The 15,175-nt window shown below is 41.0% G+C and overlaps 3 protein-coding genes and 1 long non-coding RNA gene across 5 annotated transcripts; 3 read left to right on the forward strand and 1 right to left on the reverse strand.

The window, feature by feature from the left end:
• The first annotated feature begins 70 nt into the window (after window positions 1–70).
• On the forward strand, window positions 71–1,855 carry LOC149597302 (uncharacterized). Of its 2 annotated transcripts, none has more exons than XM_089860981.1 (2): window positions 71–211; window positions 384–1,855. In XM_089860981.1, exon 2 carries the CDS (start codon window positions 1,246–1,248, stop codon window positions 1,852–1,854), a length of 609 nt encoding a protein of 202 aa, XP_089717107.1. In that variant the 5' UTR covers window positions 71–211; window positions 384–1,245; the 3' UTR covers window position 1,855. The 2 variants fall into 2 exon arrangements, with proteins under 2 accessions (XP_089717107.1, XP_089717106.1); XM_089860980.1 differs by having other exon boundaries at window positions 74–211; window positions 286–1,855.
• A 2,711-nt stretch (window positions 1,856–4,566) lies between these two features.
• LOC149597303 (uncharacterized) lies at window positions 4,567–5,502 on the forward strand. The gene has a single exon (XM_089860989.1). The coding sequence runs from the start codon at window positions 4,876–4,878 to the stop codon at window positions 5,464–5,466; it is 591 nt and encodes a 196-aa protein (XP_089717115.1). The 5' UTR covers window positions 4,567–4,875; the 3' UTR covers window positions 5,467–5,502.
• A 228-nt stretch (window positions 5,503–5,730) lies between these two features.
• Window positions 5,731–7,645, forward strand: LOC149597304 (uncharacterized). Its single transcript, XM_089860987.1, has 7 exons — window positions 5,731–5,869; window positions 5,965–6,086; window positions 6,540–6,695; window positions 6,773–6,815; window positions 6,911–6,992; window positions 7,106–7,205; window positions 7,284–7,645. Exons 2-7 carry the CDS (start codon window positions 6,015–6,017, stop codon window positions 7,347–7,349), a joined length of 519 nt encoding a protein of 172 aa, XP_089717113.1. The 5' UTR covers window positions 5,731–5,869; window positions 5,965–6,014; the 3' UTR covers window positions 7,350–7,645.
• Window positions 7,606–8,482, reverse strand: LOC149597305 (uncharacterized). The gene is made up of 2 exons (XR_016379230.1): window positions 8,316–8,482; window positions 7,606–7,648 (listed from the first exon to the last, which is right to left on the reverse strand). It is a non-coding gene; the product is annotated as an uncharacterized LOC149597305 (long non-coding RNA).
• Between the last annotated feature and the right edge of the window lie 6,693 nt (window positions 8,483–15,175).

Genomic DNA, 15,175 nt, shown 5'->3' on the forward strand with positions numbered 1-15,175 from the left:
GTAACGGATTCGTCGAAATGGCAGTGAAAATAGCAAAGATGGGTACACGGTCAACGCCTCCAAGTAATGGTTACAGTCCCGCCGAGTTGTTGATGGGTGGCATGGAGCTAAGAACCACGTTACGCATCGCGACTGAGCAGTTGAAGCGGGAAACACCACCCATCATCCAGAAGCTCGAAGAAGTTGAATCCTCTCAATGATAAACCTGGAGGTAAATAATTTAATTATTTTTAGGTTTTATTAACTTGATTAATTAATTAAGTAATTAATTCGGTTTTTCTTTAGGTTTCTAAGCAAAGGAAAAATAATTATTTTTGAATTAATTTCTTTCATTTGTTAATTTAATATTTACTTAAATGTTTTAAATTTATTTAATTTTTAAGATGAAAAGAACAAATTTTCCATTATTCGGCTTGGGTCGCCATGCCGCGCGGTTTGGCTCAATTTGTTGCGGTGTCCGGCACTGTCAAAAAGAAACGTAAGAAAAAGCCCGTCTTAGGGCCAGCATCAAGAAAGAAACAGCTAGTAGAACTTCTTGCCCAAGCTAGTGTTAGCGACGGGATGGAAGAATCCGCGAAATCGACAACAGAAAACGAATCAGACGACGGTGAAAATCAAGGCAGACCAACCTTCAACAAACAAGGAGAGCAAATCAAGAACACACCTTCTTCTTTATCAAAAACTGACAATGGAAAGTTAAGCCTTGCCAACCAAAATCAAGGAGGAGAAGACCCCTTACACACTACAAAGAAACATACACCAGAGGACAGGATCCCGGTAAACCCACTCATATTCCAACCAAGTATATTCAGAAATCATCCAATTGGAGAACCAGGAAACTAAGAGGAGAAAACGTTCCATGATGTTTCTTTCCCCTACCTTTGCCAACGAATCGAAAAACTAGTCGGAGAATTAAAAGATCTTAGGGTACTGAGAGGAGGAGCCTTGTTGCTAGTTCCAAACACCCAAGAACAACGGGACACGCTACGCACATGGACGCACGTCGACAATATAAAGTTCACAGTAACACAACCGGGCTCCACAAGGGACGAAGGAACCAAAGGAGTCATAAAAAACGTACCACAAGAATATACCGAAGAGACCATAAAAGAGGCTTTACTACAGAAAGGCTACTTGATAGAGCCTGTGAAACGATTAGGCCCGAACAGCACGTTCTACCTCCTCCAATTTAACCAACCGCAGCTGCCACAGGAGGTACGCTTCTATTATAGAAATTATCCCTTGATGCCATACGAACGAAGACCCTGGCAATGTAAAAATTGCAAACGCTTTGATCACCCAGCGAAATACTGTCGTTCAGCTTTCCGCTGTAACTCCTGTGGCGAATCCCACGACAACAAGACTGACTGTCAGACAAACACCACTTGCCCGAATTGCAAAGGTCCACATACTGCCAACACCCATTCTTGCCCTAGGCGTTTGAAAGAAATCCAAATACTAAGAATTCAACAAAAAGAACATATCCCCAAACATGAAGCCGCAAACAGAGTCCAACAACAAACCAGAACTACATCCTACGCAACAGTAACCCAACGAGCTCCACCCAAAGGAACCAACCCGGCACCCATGTCTAAGAGTCCCCGGACTACCATCGGGACCCCCACCAACACTCCTACCTCTGCCCCAGAAAAGATCGCGCTGCTCTTGGCGGAACTCCTTCTGAGATTCGCCCAAAATTTCGAGATGAACTACGACATAAGCGCTCTAATAACACTAATGATCAACAGACTCGTGCACACCTCCCTCACACGACAGGACATAGATCCCCTCATCCCTCCCAACGTCAAACAGAGTTTTACATCACTGTTCGAGGATGAGGACCCCACCCAGTGAACTCAAAATCTTACAGTGGAACATACGTAGCATTCAGGCCAACATTGGAGACCTCACAATGCTAATCCAACAAGAAACACCAGACATAATAGCCTTACAAGAAACCTGGTTAACATCAGAAAAAAAAGCACCCGATTTTGGACTGTACCGAGTCTTTCGACAGGATAGACCTCCCACACCAGGTACTCCCCTCCACCTCGGGGGAAGGGGGGGGTAGCAATCCTCGCCAGGAAAGATATCACACCCAAGCGAAAGATATCACACCCAAGCGAAAGAACATGACGTTCCCGACTCTAATGGAGGGCATCACCATAACAATCACTTGGGACAACCGACAAGTTGAGATAATCCCGGCTTACGAACCAAAAGGACGAACGAGCCTACAAGATTTCCATTCATTACATTGGCCAGATACAACCGCCTTTCATTCTATGTGGGGACTTTAATGGACACCACCCAAGCTGGGGAGACTCCAACACGAATACCCAAGGTCGCACTATAGCGGCATGGCTAGACACAACGCCGAATCTGGTACTTCAAAACACGGGCCATTACACTCGCATCTCGTCTTCGGCTTCTCCTTCGGTGCTAGATCTCACCTTTACCGACGCCACGCTCGCTCCGGGAGTGAATTGAACGCCACTACATAAGGGGGGCAGTGATCACCTCCCCCTCCTAATTACAATTCCAAACTACGATTGTCGGGGAAGGTCACCTCCCCTACATCGACCTCCCCCACCCACTTTCACGCCACTCAACTGGGGAAAATTCGAAGCAAGGGCCTTAGAACAAGCCAAGAACACAGCTCAGGAACACTGGAGCTACACAGAGGTCATCGAAGCCCTTCGAACTTGCGCCGGTGACAGCACTCTGCACCGACCCAACACCAGAGGATGCAATACCCCCAAGCTCCCACCATGGTGGTCCATCAAGCTATCCCAACTACACACGAAAATGAATTGGCACAGGAACCGATACAGCAAGCAACACAATAAAAACGATCTCATTGCCTATAAGAAATTCCGTGCCCTTTTCCGAAAACAACTAAAGAAGCAACGACGGTCGGGCTGGCAGAAGTTCTGCACCCACCTAAATGCCCAAAGCCCAGTAGCACAAGTCTGGAAAGGGTTGAAATGGGCGATGACGAATGCGGCTACACGCCATCAGACTACCCCTCACACCGACGACGCACAGATGGCAGAAAAACTTGCAGATTACTATCACACAGTATATTATAAAGACACTCCCTTTCGTCAACCGAGCACAGGGGGAGAGAACGAAAGTTATAATGCACCGATAACCCCACAGGAGTACCGACTCGGAATACAATGCCTAAAGAACACAGCCGCAGGTGGGGACGGGGTGTCGAACAAAATGCTGGCGACCCTACCCTGGGAATTTCATCAGAAAGTCCTAAACATGTTTAACCACCATTGGACCACACAACAATATCCGCCCCACTGGAATGACGCGGTCATCGTCCCCTTCCTGAAACCGAATAAAACGAAGGAGGACCCGTCCCACTATCGACCTATAGCGCTCATTTCAACCCTGAAAAAATTGATGGATAAAATTGTAAACAGACGCTTACAACACTTCCTGGAAGACACCCAAGCCCTCAACCCTTTTCAGACGGGTTTCAGGAAGGGGAGAACTACTACCGACAACATACTACGCCTGACGGAAGCGACCAGGGAAGCTTTGGAACAGGGACAATACATGGGCATAGTCTTTCTCGATATAAAGGATGCTTTCGGGAACATACCACCAGGACGTTTACTACAACGATTAACGGAATTACACTGCCACGGAAACTTGTGGACATGGATTTACAACTTCCTCCTCGAAAGAGAAGTACAGGTTCGCCTAAATGGGACAGTTTCCTCAACTAGACGGCTGAATTATGGAGTTCCCCAGGGGAGGACCCTAAGGCCCACAATCTTCCTGATTGCGATGAACGATATTGGACGGGACTTCTCCCCAAATTGCGAATACGGCCTACATGCGGATGATATTGCGGTATGGACCTCTTCCCCCACACTGACCACGACCACCAGGGTATTACAAGACAATCTCAATCTCGTCGCCGCAAACCTAGAAACATGGACCTTACCGATACAGTACGAAAAATGCAAAGCTTTACTCTGCACAAGAATAAGAAGCTCCCCATACACATAGACGGTAACCCCATCAGTGGTACAGACGCATACAAATATCTCGGCATATGGATAGACAGGCGGCTCAATTGGAAAAATCACATCCAGAATGTAATACTGAAGTGCCAGAAAAGAATGAATGTCCTCAAAGCAGTGACGGGCTTACGTTGGGGAGCGACGCGGACCACAGGTAAAATGGTCTACACCCAAATGATCAGATCCACGATGGACTACGGAGCCTCGGTATACGGAGCAGCAAGTCATACCCAACTCCAGCAGCTGGATAAGATACAGAATCATGCCTTACGGACCATACTAGGTACACCCAAATCTACAAGCATGTCGTCAATGGAAACCGAGCTGGGTATTCTTCCCCTATCGGAAAGAAGACGAAGACTAGACTTAAACCTCTTAGCTCGGGAATTGGGGACAGAGAAGAGCCGGGATTGGCTCAACACTACCAGGACACAGAAGTTTCTCCCACCGCCAGAAAGAAGAACCTTGAAGGAGCGCCTACAATACCTTTGCCACAGTCTTCCCAAGGACCTTATAACACCAAACCCGCTATCTCAGCCGATACCTCTCAACGCCAGACCCCCTGCGCCGTGGAGAACCTTCACTCCAAAAATCTACAACCTTTCTCAACCAAGCTCAAAAGAAGGAACTTACATCGGCCCAACTCTTACAACACTACCGACAGGCACTTTCCACCGCATCTACGAACGACGCCACCTTACAGATCTACACGGACGCATCATACCGGCCCGGGGCGAAAAAATGCGGCCTAGGGATAATACTAGAATCTTTTAACCTAACGATAAAGAAGACAGTCAACGGACATCATGACATTACTCAGGGCGAATTAATGGCCTTACACCTAGCTATCTCAGAGGCAAGGGATTTTCCACATACGCACGTCCTCATAGCCACGGACTCACAAGCAGCCCTCAAACTCCTGCAACAATTACTCCCGGACAACCAATTGGTACGCACGATACAGCACCAAATTGAAGCGAACTCTCAAGAGATATCGTTTATATGGAGCCCTGGGCACATAGGTATAGCCGGCAATGAAAGAGCGGATCGGGCGGCGAAGTTAGCGCTAGAAAAGGAAAACGACAACCCGGACTACTGGCTCCCCTACTCCACCCCAACGCTCGAACGACTTTTTCGCCAACACAGGCACTCCAATCTTATAACAGAATGGAGGGGAACCCGAGAAGGTGCAATACAGAAGGAATGGCGCACCGATCCCTACAAAGACAAAATTTCAAAACTCAAACTAACGCGAACACAAGAAACCTGCATATCCAGGCTACATTGCAGACGGTGGATGACGGGAGACTCCCTTCATAAAATGGGCAAACTCGCAAGCCCAAACTGCTCCACTTGTGGTGTCAAGGGAACATATCTTATAAACTTATGGAAGGGTCTATTTGGAATTGAATATCTGTAAAAGAGAAAATAAAAAGGGAAAAATTAATAAGAAAAAGGCGCTAAATTCGATTTTACAGCCTAAGCGCATTAGGGCAAGGCTAAAAGAAACCAAGGCTTAGCGAAATTACGTTTATTACTCCGTAACAGTTTTAATTTCTTTCTTCTGTAAAGATCTATATAATAATGCGAAGCGGTATACAGACCTTGCAACATGCCAACATATGACATTACTGAAACTTCAATTTCTTCAAAACACGACACGTCGTCTGCTCTCTGTGAGCCTGTGAACGCCATGGAGGATGTACAACTACAGTAGCAACTTGAGTTGAAACATGAGCGGCTAAATGTGCCCCTGTTTTTATCATTATCAAGGTTTATCAACTGAATAAATTTCCCCCTTTTCCAAAATTCTACTTAATTCGGTATGTTTTAACCCCAAAATATTGCTTATTAGTTTGTTTATTGTCACCTTTTTCCACAATATTATTTTTTTACTTCATTTCTACCCTAAAAAAAGGAGCCCCACTTTTAGCCACTCGTCTTGAAAGTTCAATAGACCTAAATCGTATGCAGACGAAAGGTCACGAGGAATGTGATGCTGTTAGCAATCTGCCACCATGGAGCAGTATTAGTATAGACGTAAGTACATTTAAGGCAATTTTAATAGAAATACCATTATCACTCCTACTCCGTGGAAAACGCCAACGGAAAAGAGGCAAAAAATGTGTAAGCCTATTAAGGGCCAGCGCTGATTGGATGGACAACTACATGAGCCACCATGGAGCATTATTAGTATAGACGTAAGTATATTTAAGGCAATTTTAATAGAAATATCATTGTCACTCCATTAAAACTACTCCGTGGAAAACGCCAACGGAAAAGAGGCAAAAATGTAAGCCTATTAAGGGCCAGCACCGATTGGATGGCCAACTATATGACGGTGATTGGCTTGATTACTGAGTTGTATTTAAAGCGCGAAAAATCGTTGTTGTTTGGGACACGTTTTTGGTGATTGCAGCGTGACAGTCATTATATTTTGTTGAAATCTTTTAATCGTTAATTTTCGTTTCACGTCGCTCAATGCCACTCAAGAGTAAAAAATCCAAGAAAGTCAACAAACAAGATGAAGGCAAAACATTGCTTGAGGCGCTATGCAATAACCAAATTACCAAATTGAAAAGAGAATTCGACGCCAAAATTAAAAACCTCACTGCAGACTTTAAACTGGCTGCATCGCAAATACCGAGGGTAAGATTGTAACTAATCGATTCAAAACGGTAAAAATTTGTATAACACATGTAACATGTTACATTGTGTCATTGTAGAAAGTTGTACAACAGATGAAAGTGGGCGATTACTTAAAATTTGGTAGTAGATTATTAACTTGCCTCGCATTGTAATGTTCTAGTTACTGTATATACTAATATATATATATATATATATATATATATAATTACTTATAGCTCAGCAGCTTCTAGAGGAAGAGTCAGCCTCTGCTAGTGCTAGTGCTAGTGCTAGTGCTAGTGCTAGTGATATATCCATCGCGTAAGTTTTAGTTTAGGCTTAACTGCCAAGTTACTAATAATGGGGGGAGAATGGTTCTATGTTAAGTAGATGTCCATTATTTTATTAACAATTGCAAATATTTCTCTTTATAGTAAACCTATCGCAGGTTCATCAATGAGGAAACCACTCCCGGGTGAATTACTCGTTTCCTTGTCTGGCAGTCCGGTGGACTATAGTTCGCCTCTTGGCCAGGTGAAAATTGATAAGGATCTAAGTTTTAATCATTGCATTAAAATAATTACAAGCATTATCATCTTCTTCTTTTCCTAGCCCGCCACTACAATAGCTGAGTTCGAAAAGGCTGGAGAAAGGCTGAGAAAGACCCTTCAAAAATAGTTTTTTTTTTTTAGTTTTCTGTTTTTATAATTTAATTAATTTGTTTTTTTAATTTCAACTAATTTACATGTTAAATATTATTATTTTGGATTTTATAAATTCGTTTTTCTAATTTCATGTTAAATATTTTTTGTAGTATTCTTGGAAAAAAAAAATTGTTCATATCTAAAACGACTAAAGTTGATATTAAAAACTGTTCGTGCATTTTCCACAATAAAGAATGTTGGTTAAAATATATTTATATGCTCTTTGAATTTCAAAATATGAATAAATTATCAATTGCAAGTTTAAAACCACATCTGTTTAAATTATTGAAGATATTAAATAAATTTTTATTGTAGCCTATAATTAAGTAACTGCATTCATTTTAAATAACTATATAATTAATTTCATGTATTCTAGAATAATTTAATTTAATTTGATCATATCTAGAGATGGGCCGATACCAGTTTAAACCGATACCAATATGATCCGATACTTGGGAAACCGATACGTACCGATACCGATATTTTACCCGATCCAACAATTAAACCGATATCAAACCGATACCGATATAGTATCGGTATCGGCCCATCTCTATAGATGATTCTCGATCCAATTTCGGTAATTGAAACTATTAAACCCATTTTAGACACTAGTTACGTTATCCAAAAATAGATGAAAAACTGTGCTGTCTCAGAGTTTAGGTCTTATGGCACCATCTACTCTCAACATAAGTATTTATTTTCTTCAAAAAATATCGGGTAGAAATATCGGTTAACCGATCCCGATATATCGGTTAAAGCCAAATATCGGTACCGATACCGATATGGTATCGGTATCGGCCCATCTCTAATCATATCTACTATAATATTAATGTTTTTATGGACAAAGTTTTAATTTCCAATGTTAATTTACTTAAGATTATATACTATAGGGATATCTCAGTGATGACGTCAGTGCAAAGGTAAAATGTCAGGGGCTTACCTTTGACAGTGGGTGGCCATGTCTGGTACCACTTTGGTTCCATGGGAAAATAGCATGGGTGACGTCACACTAAAGTAGGGCTGTGCGGGTACCCGAAAATGACGGGTACTCGACTTCGAGTCGAGTCCGAGTACTTCCATGATGATATTACTGAAACTTCAATTTCTTCAAACCACGTCGTCTGCTGCTCTCTGTGGCTTCAGTCTTGGAAATAGCCCTGGTCCACTGGTCCAAAACCAGTTTATTTATTGCTCGGACCAGTTTTTTTTATTCGAAATCTAGGGGTTACTGGTCCTAGGGACCAGTTTATTAATTGAGAACTTTTATAAAAATTCAAGTCATTATAAGTTTCTACTCCACGGATATAGACTCCTAGCCTTGACTGGTTCTCATTCTTACCAAGCCCACTCGATCACGCTTTGCGTTTTTGCGGGAGAATTTAAATTCTCGCTCCTAACCCAGAGCATGTGGTTACCGCGCATGTCGATGGGCGGGGCTTTACATTTCCCCGCTCTGTCCAAGGTGTATATAATACACTGATCACCGACCAACAATACCAGTTCGAAACTTCCCGCCACTACAACTACTCAGTACTCGCGCCACATTGCTTGAGAACTTGCGCAAGTTCAAACTAAAACGGTCAACGGTAAGCGTAATTTAAATTTTACATTTATTTTCGGTGATATTAGAATAGAATTGCTTAAATACTCTTAATACTTATTTGAAAACCAGGATATTCGTGCAAGTGTTTGTCTTTAATTTAAAGAATTCAATTTGTAATCCTTGGTGTGGAATCAACTAGAAATACCTCCTCATGGCGAAACCATCCGAGGTAAGTGTCTCGTATTTTAATTGCGTAAAATATGTTTAAAACTTAAATCCAACCACAGAGAACCGCGGCTGCTGCGGCGGTTAAGCAAAGTGATGGTGCACCAGCTGCGAAATCAAGTAGAGTTACTAGAAACAATCAGAACTCAAATGCAACTACGTCCACTACTAGTCAAAAAGCCTCAACCGCTAAGATACTAACTCCATTGCCAAATGAAGGAAAGAGAGGAGTAATGAAGGCCATAGATGGTAAGATTATTAATAATTTTTTTCTGTTTAATAAATTAATTCCCTTCTACCACCGAATAGATCGGCTTCCTTTCCCAACAACACTAGATACAATTCGTTCAGTGTTAGCTGTTGTTACAGGTGATATTGGGCAATTAGGCTTACGTGCAGATATTTTGGAGAAAGGAATACCTGGACCACTCGTATCTCTACGCGAAGACGTTTGCTCCGCAATTGCGGGAGGAATGCATTCAGTCTGTTTAACAGAGGATAGTTCCGTCTACACATTTGGTTGTAATGACGATGGGGCCTTGGGAAGGTTAACTCAGGATGAGGAAGATCAATTTGTACCGGGTATGGTTGAAATTGATGAAAAAGTTGTTCAAATATCTGCGGGATATTCTCATTGCGGAGCCCTGACTGAATCTGGATAGGTTTATATCTGGGGAAATTTCCGAGTAAGTATTAATTTAATTATAGTTAAGTTGGAAAATTAATTGATTTTATTTTCATTAGGATTCTATAGGTCAAATGGGTTTGACAAGTGCAGGATCTGAAAAGGGGGAACCTTTACCCGTGCAGATTTTAAAGGATCTTTCCATCGTTGCAATTAGCTCGGGTGGAAACCATTTCTTGGCTTTGACTAGTGATGGAAATGTGTATTCCATGGGAAGCTGCGAAAGCGGACAATTAGGGCGCGTTAGCGTCTACAATTCAGAAAGAGGAGGCAGGAAAAAAATTGGTAATTAAGTTAATAAGGCTTTAATAATGACTTAAATATGTTTTAGGATCACTTTTAAAACCCGAGATGATTAAAATATAAAGAAGAAGAAAAAAATAAATAAAGTAGATCTTTTTTAAAGTTTTTTAGCAATAATATACATTTTAACACTTGTTTAAAAAGAAATTTATTCTAGAATTTTAAAAAATAAAGATTTTATTCCACTATTTTTCTGAAATTATCACTTTTTTAATAATCCTCAAGTTCTTTGTCTCTTGTCTCGACTCAAAATGTGTATTTCGCTTCTATAGCCCGTGAAGGCAAAGCGTGATCGAGTGGGCTGTGCGTCAACGAAATACTCCCTTAATTTTTTTTTTCAGGATTAGTAAAAAATACATTACGGATAGAGTCACTGGTCCCAGGACCAGTTCAATATTGTAGACGCGGGGGGGGTCACTGGTCCTGAGGACTAGTTTAAAAAAAAATCCTTATTTCCAAGACTGCAGCATGAAATTACTGAAACTTCAATTTCTTCAAAACACGTCGTCTACTCAGGGTACGTTCAGTAACCCTCTTTGATGGCAGCGCTTACTAAGCGATGTGAGATTTTTCCTACTGTACGCTTTTTCGCGTTTCCGGTTTTGACGTCATGATGCTCAGCGCTTGCCCATCAAAAAAAAAACCATCTAATATGGTATCGGTACCGGTTCATCCCTAATTTAATTAGAACACAAATAAAAAGAAAATAATTCAAAGACCCTAAAAAAATCTGAAGTGTCCGACTCCACAGATAAAAATTAAAAAGTATCCGTCCCCACAGATAAAGAGGTACCCTAACCGTATCCCCGACACTTTAAAGATAAACTAAAGGATGAAAACTCACACGTTCTATCGAGTATCTATGGTTCAGTGGTTGCGTGTCTTACTGCTGCGCCAGCGACCCGGGTTTAATTCCCGGGTGCGCTGTGAAATTTTTTTAATTAAATTAAAATCTCTAACTGAGCTCAGTTCCACCTATGGGTGGGTTAATATACTATAGAGTTCCTTTTAAGCTAAAAACTGACGATAACGAAAGCGAAAGCGAAAACTACTACCACTACTAATACTATTACTACAACGGCTCGGGTCAAACTAAGAGCCTCATCGTATACTACGATGTGGCTAAAAAAAATGAAAAAAACGCTACCAAGGATTATAGGACCTAGTCATTATTTAATTGATTAACGCGTTTAGTTAAAGAAGGTTTTTAATTTAATTAAAATTATTCTAGAATGGAAAGTTCACAGAGAAATTCTTTCCCTTTTTCGACCGGAGATATTAGGTCGACAAATAACTGATTTAAAAATCCCAAATGTCGAAGAAATAAAAGGCTATGAACGCGAGATTGTTGACCGTAAAATCATCGGCAGAAATTTGGCGGATGTTTATTATATTTCGCCCAGTAAGCCTGGTCAAGTGTCTGATAGGCTGTTGAGTTACCAGCCGAGCAGCCATTCAAAAAACAAATAAAATGTCGAAAATGAAAGAGTTCAAGTTTAAAGGGATAGAATCGGCTTTATCTGAGTTGGTCACACTAACATTGGTTTTCTATAAATTAACCACCCCTAAAAACATGGGGGTCAGTAGAAATCGCGAGAAAAATTTATTAATTAAAATAAACGTGAATAAAAATTGAAATTTTGAACGCCAGATTTAAAATCGGCCACCATTTTCAACCCATTACCTACGTAGGTAAAGTTCGGCCTCTGATTGGTTGGTAGTAGTTGGAATGAAAACTGTCGTTTAAGGAGTAAAAAGTAGTAGGAACGAGAATCTAGGTCAGCTTGCCTGGTGAATCGTCGTCTGCTTATATGCTTAAGAATGTCAGACGAGAAAGTATTTCTGATCATTCCGGTCCTGAATCTGAGGATGAAAGTTCGAACTCTGATTCTTTGGATTCAGAAAATTCGGAACAATTTATAATAAACGAATCTGAGGGTAGTTCTTCTGAAGTAGAAGAGTTTGGTGTGCAGCCATACCAATTCCCGTCAATCTGTATCATACTGCGCTCACAGAATGAATCCCCCTACCAGTAGGAAAAACACTACGGAGAAATTGGTAGAGACGAACTAGTAACGTTTTTCGGTGGTTCGGTTCTGTGTCACCAGGTGCCCTGATGATCGCAAAACAAGAGCATTTTGGATCTTTTAATCGTAATTTAAAAATCATTAATTAAACTAAAATATAAAAACATATATATTTTCAGAATCCTTATTTGTCTATCTATCGAAATAAATTAACCTTATAGGGATTTATTGCAATGAAATTAAAAGAAAGTATCCCTTTAAGTTCGAATGGAAGATAGATTATCCGTTGGCCATTATCGATAGAGACCCTATTTACAGCGATTGTTTTCCCCATATTCCCGGCTTCAATTATCAATGGAGATTACGAATGAAAGTTGAAAAATTTGAGAACCATTGTTTGTTAAGTCTTTACCTCTATAAATACGTTCAGGGTAAAGGTCAAGTGAGAGTCGCGAGTACAAACAGAGTATGGGTCCAAGTATTGGATAGCGATATGAATATTTTTATGACAATACCTTACAAACCACCTACAAACACCAGCGCAAGCGGCTTCCAAATGTCTATAAGGGCAAAAAACACTGGTAGATTTGTGACAAGTATCACAATAAGATGCATTGTCACGGATACAGCAGCTGCTGTGTGTCCTGTTATGAGTGTGAAGAAATGTAAACCAATAGCGGCACCAGTTAATACTGTTGAAGATGCGCCAGTTGATAGTGATAAAGATCCTCCAGTTGTTATTTTTAAAGATGCACCAGTTATAAAAGCTACAGAAGTAATAAGGCAACCAATATGTTGCGAAATGGCTAGACAACCACCGCCAAAGCAAACACCGAGTAATGTCTACAAAGAAATGTGTGCTAATGTACCAACTGACGCTATGATTATCAGTAAAGACCGTGCTCATCCTTGTCTCAAAGCTGTACTCTCAAGTATATCAACAGTACTGAAGCTTCAGTTCGATAATGAATGGCTTCAGAAACCTAAAGTTCTTGATTTAAGTCTTGACTTTGATGGAAATGCAATTAATAATTTTTTGTTTTATATTTATACCAACGAAGCTCCCAATTTGGCCACAACCGCTGGTCAAGTAATTAAATTAGCCAGGTTATATGAAATTAATGACCTTGTACGCGAGTGTGTTGAAAAGCTAGCCCAATGTAAAATTAAAGAGTGAAATTATGTTTCATTTGGCTTGCATTTTTTTTTAAAAAAAAAACAGAAGTTGTTGTATTTTCTGTACGAATTTAGTTATTAAATTTTTGAGCAAAAACAAATTGGTGTTCGTTAATTTGGTAACTTCTTCGCTATGGAAGATCCTCCCGTTACAACACCTGACTATATGCCACAGGTCAGACAAGACGGGGCCAGAGAAACAATGAGATTCCAGCCCATGAGCGAGGAGGCCGTTTTCCGACATGTAAAAAGTATCTCACCAAACAAGGCCACTGGTCTCGATAATCTGCCCCCAAGAATAATAAAATCCCTAGCGGGAATTATAACGCCATTTCTAACAAAAATCATTAATCTATCGTTTGAGACTGGAAAGTTCCCAACCATCTGGAAAAGGGCCCAAGTAACGCCGATACATAAGAAGGGAGACCGTATGAACATGGGGAACTATAGCATTACGAAGTATAGGCAGTGTTATACTTATGGAACATATCACTTATATATCCTTTTCTTCTATACGCATATTCCGAGCCGAAAGTTAAATACACGTTTAAATTATCAGGTATAACAGAAGAAAAGATCATGGTGGCAATTAGATCTGTGAAAGGCCTAATGTTAAACGGGTTGTATAGCTACAGAGTTTTGGTTCTTTTTATGGTGCGCAAGACTTTCAGTGCGTCAAGCCACAAATCAGATTTGGTGTTATTTAAGGTTAACACTCATGTTGGCAGACTAAGAATATTGTTGAGGTGAGACGAGACGATAGTGTTTACACTGCATACCAGTTGTCAATGAAGCTACGAGTATACAGGGTGTTTTTGAAAAGTGTGGCCAAATTTAGGTAGCGTGTTCTTGGAGTCACTCCGAGTGAAAAATTCCAAAGAACCACGTACCTAAACTACGCCATTTCAGAGTTATGAGCTTTCAAAAGTAGCCCCAAAATCAACAAAATTGCGAAACTTGTATTATGGCTTGCTCATCTTGTTTTCGATAAAACGCGCAATTGCCAACCAAAAGAAATGAGAGACTAAAAGATTGGAAGCAGAAGGGGGCGATTGTGTGTAGAAGTGTGCTTTCGCTAAGAAACATGTTTACATTTCATTAACACAGGTTGTTTTAATGGTCATTAACACGGGTACATTTAATTCTTATTAACACAGGTTGTACAGAGGGCTTGAAATCAGAGAGAATTTATAATAGGGAGTAGAAGCTCTTGCCCTTGACAGTACTAAATACAATGTAGCTCAAACTTGTAGGCTGCGACGCTAAAACTGGCCAGGTAAATTTCCGGTCACATGACTCTCCTTTAATTTTAAAGTCTGCCCTCAAGCACTGTTGGTTGTACAGCCAATAAGGGTTCGCGATTTCGAGTGCGACTGGCACCATTTGGAGTTATTTTAAGTCTGACCAAGGAAGATGGAGATAGGGAAGTTTCGCGTAACTCCGGTCGCCCAAAAATCCCGTTTTCGGCGTGGATGCGCATGCGCCGCACTTTTCTCGCGCATCGTGCTGAGGATAGGCGGCACTACCGGGTTCCTGCGCAGTTCAAACTAACGCCGAATATAAGTCATGTGACCTGCTACAATTCGTGAAGAGAGATTCCTATACTGACCAAACTTCCCTATCTCCATGTTCCTTGGTCTGACGTTTCCCTTTCCCTAAAAAAGGTAGTGTCCATCTCGATCCCTAGACCCTCTCGCAGCATTCTAGACCCACCCTAGAGGGAGGGGCCACAAAAAATAGTACCGGTAATAGACCGGGCCAGTTTTGTTGATCACGTGATTTTTGAGCTACATAATATTCCTCAGTTTACTCCCTATTATAAATTCTCTCTGGTTACAGGC

This window comes from Phalangium opilio, unplaced genomic scaffold (genome assembly GCF_054372755.1).
Source record: "Phalangium opilio isolate 3A_F unplaced genomic scaffold, DU_Popi_V2 ptg000362l_1, whole genome shotgun sequence".
NCBI classification, from domain to species: Eukaryota; Metazoa; Arthropoda; class Arachnida; order Opiliones; family Phalangiidae; genus Phalangium; species Phalangium opilio.

Bases quoted from the DNA above. Each gene is read 5' to 3' on its own strand.
- LOC149597304 (XM_089860987.1), top strand. From the start codon at position 6,015: ATGCAGACGAAAGGTCACGAGGAATGTGATGCTGTTAGCAATCTGCCA. The intron at 6,696-6,772 runs GTAAGATTGTAA...GTGTCATTGTAG, and splicing joins CTGCATCGCAAATACCGAGG to AAAGTTGTACAACAGATGAA. The intron at 7,206-7,283 runs GTGAAAATTGAT...TTCTTTTCCTAG, and splicing joins ATAGTTCGCCTCTTGGCCAG to CCCGCCACTACAATAGCTGA.
- LOC149597302 (XM_089860981.1), top strand. From the start codon at position 1,246: ATGCCATACGAACGAAGACCCTGGCAATGTAAAAATTGCAAACGCTTT.
- LOC149597303 (XM_089860989.1), top strand. From the start codon at position 4,876: ATGGCCTTACACCTAGCTATCTCAGAGGCAAGGGATTTTCCACATACG.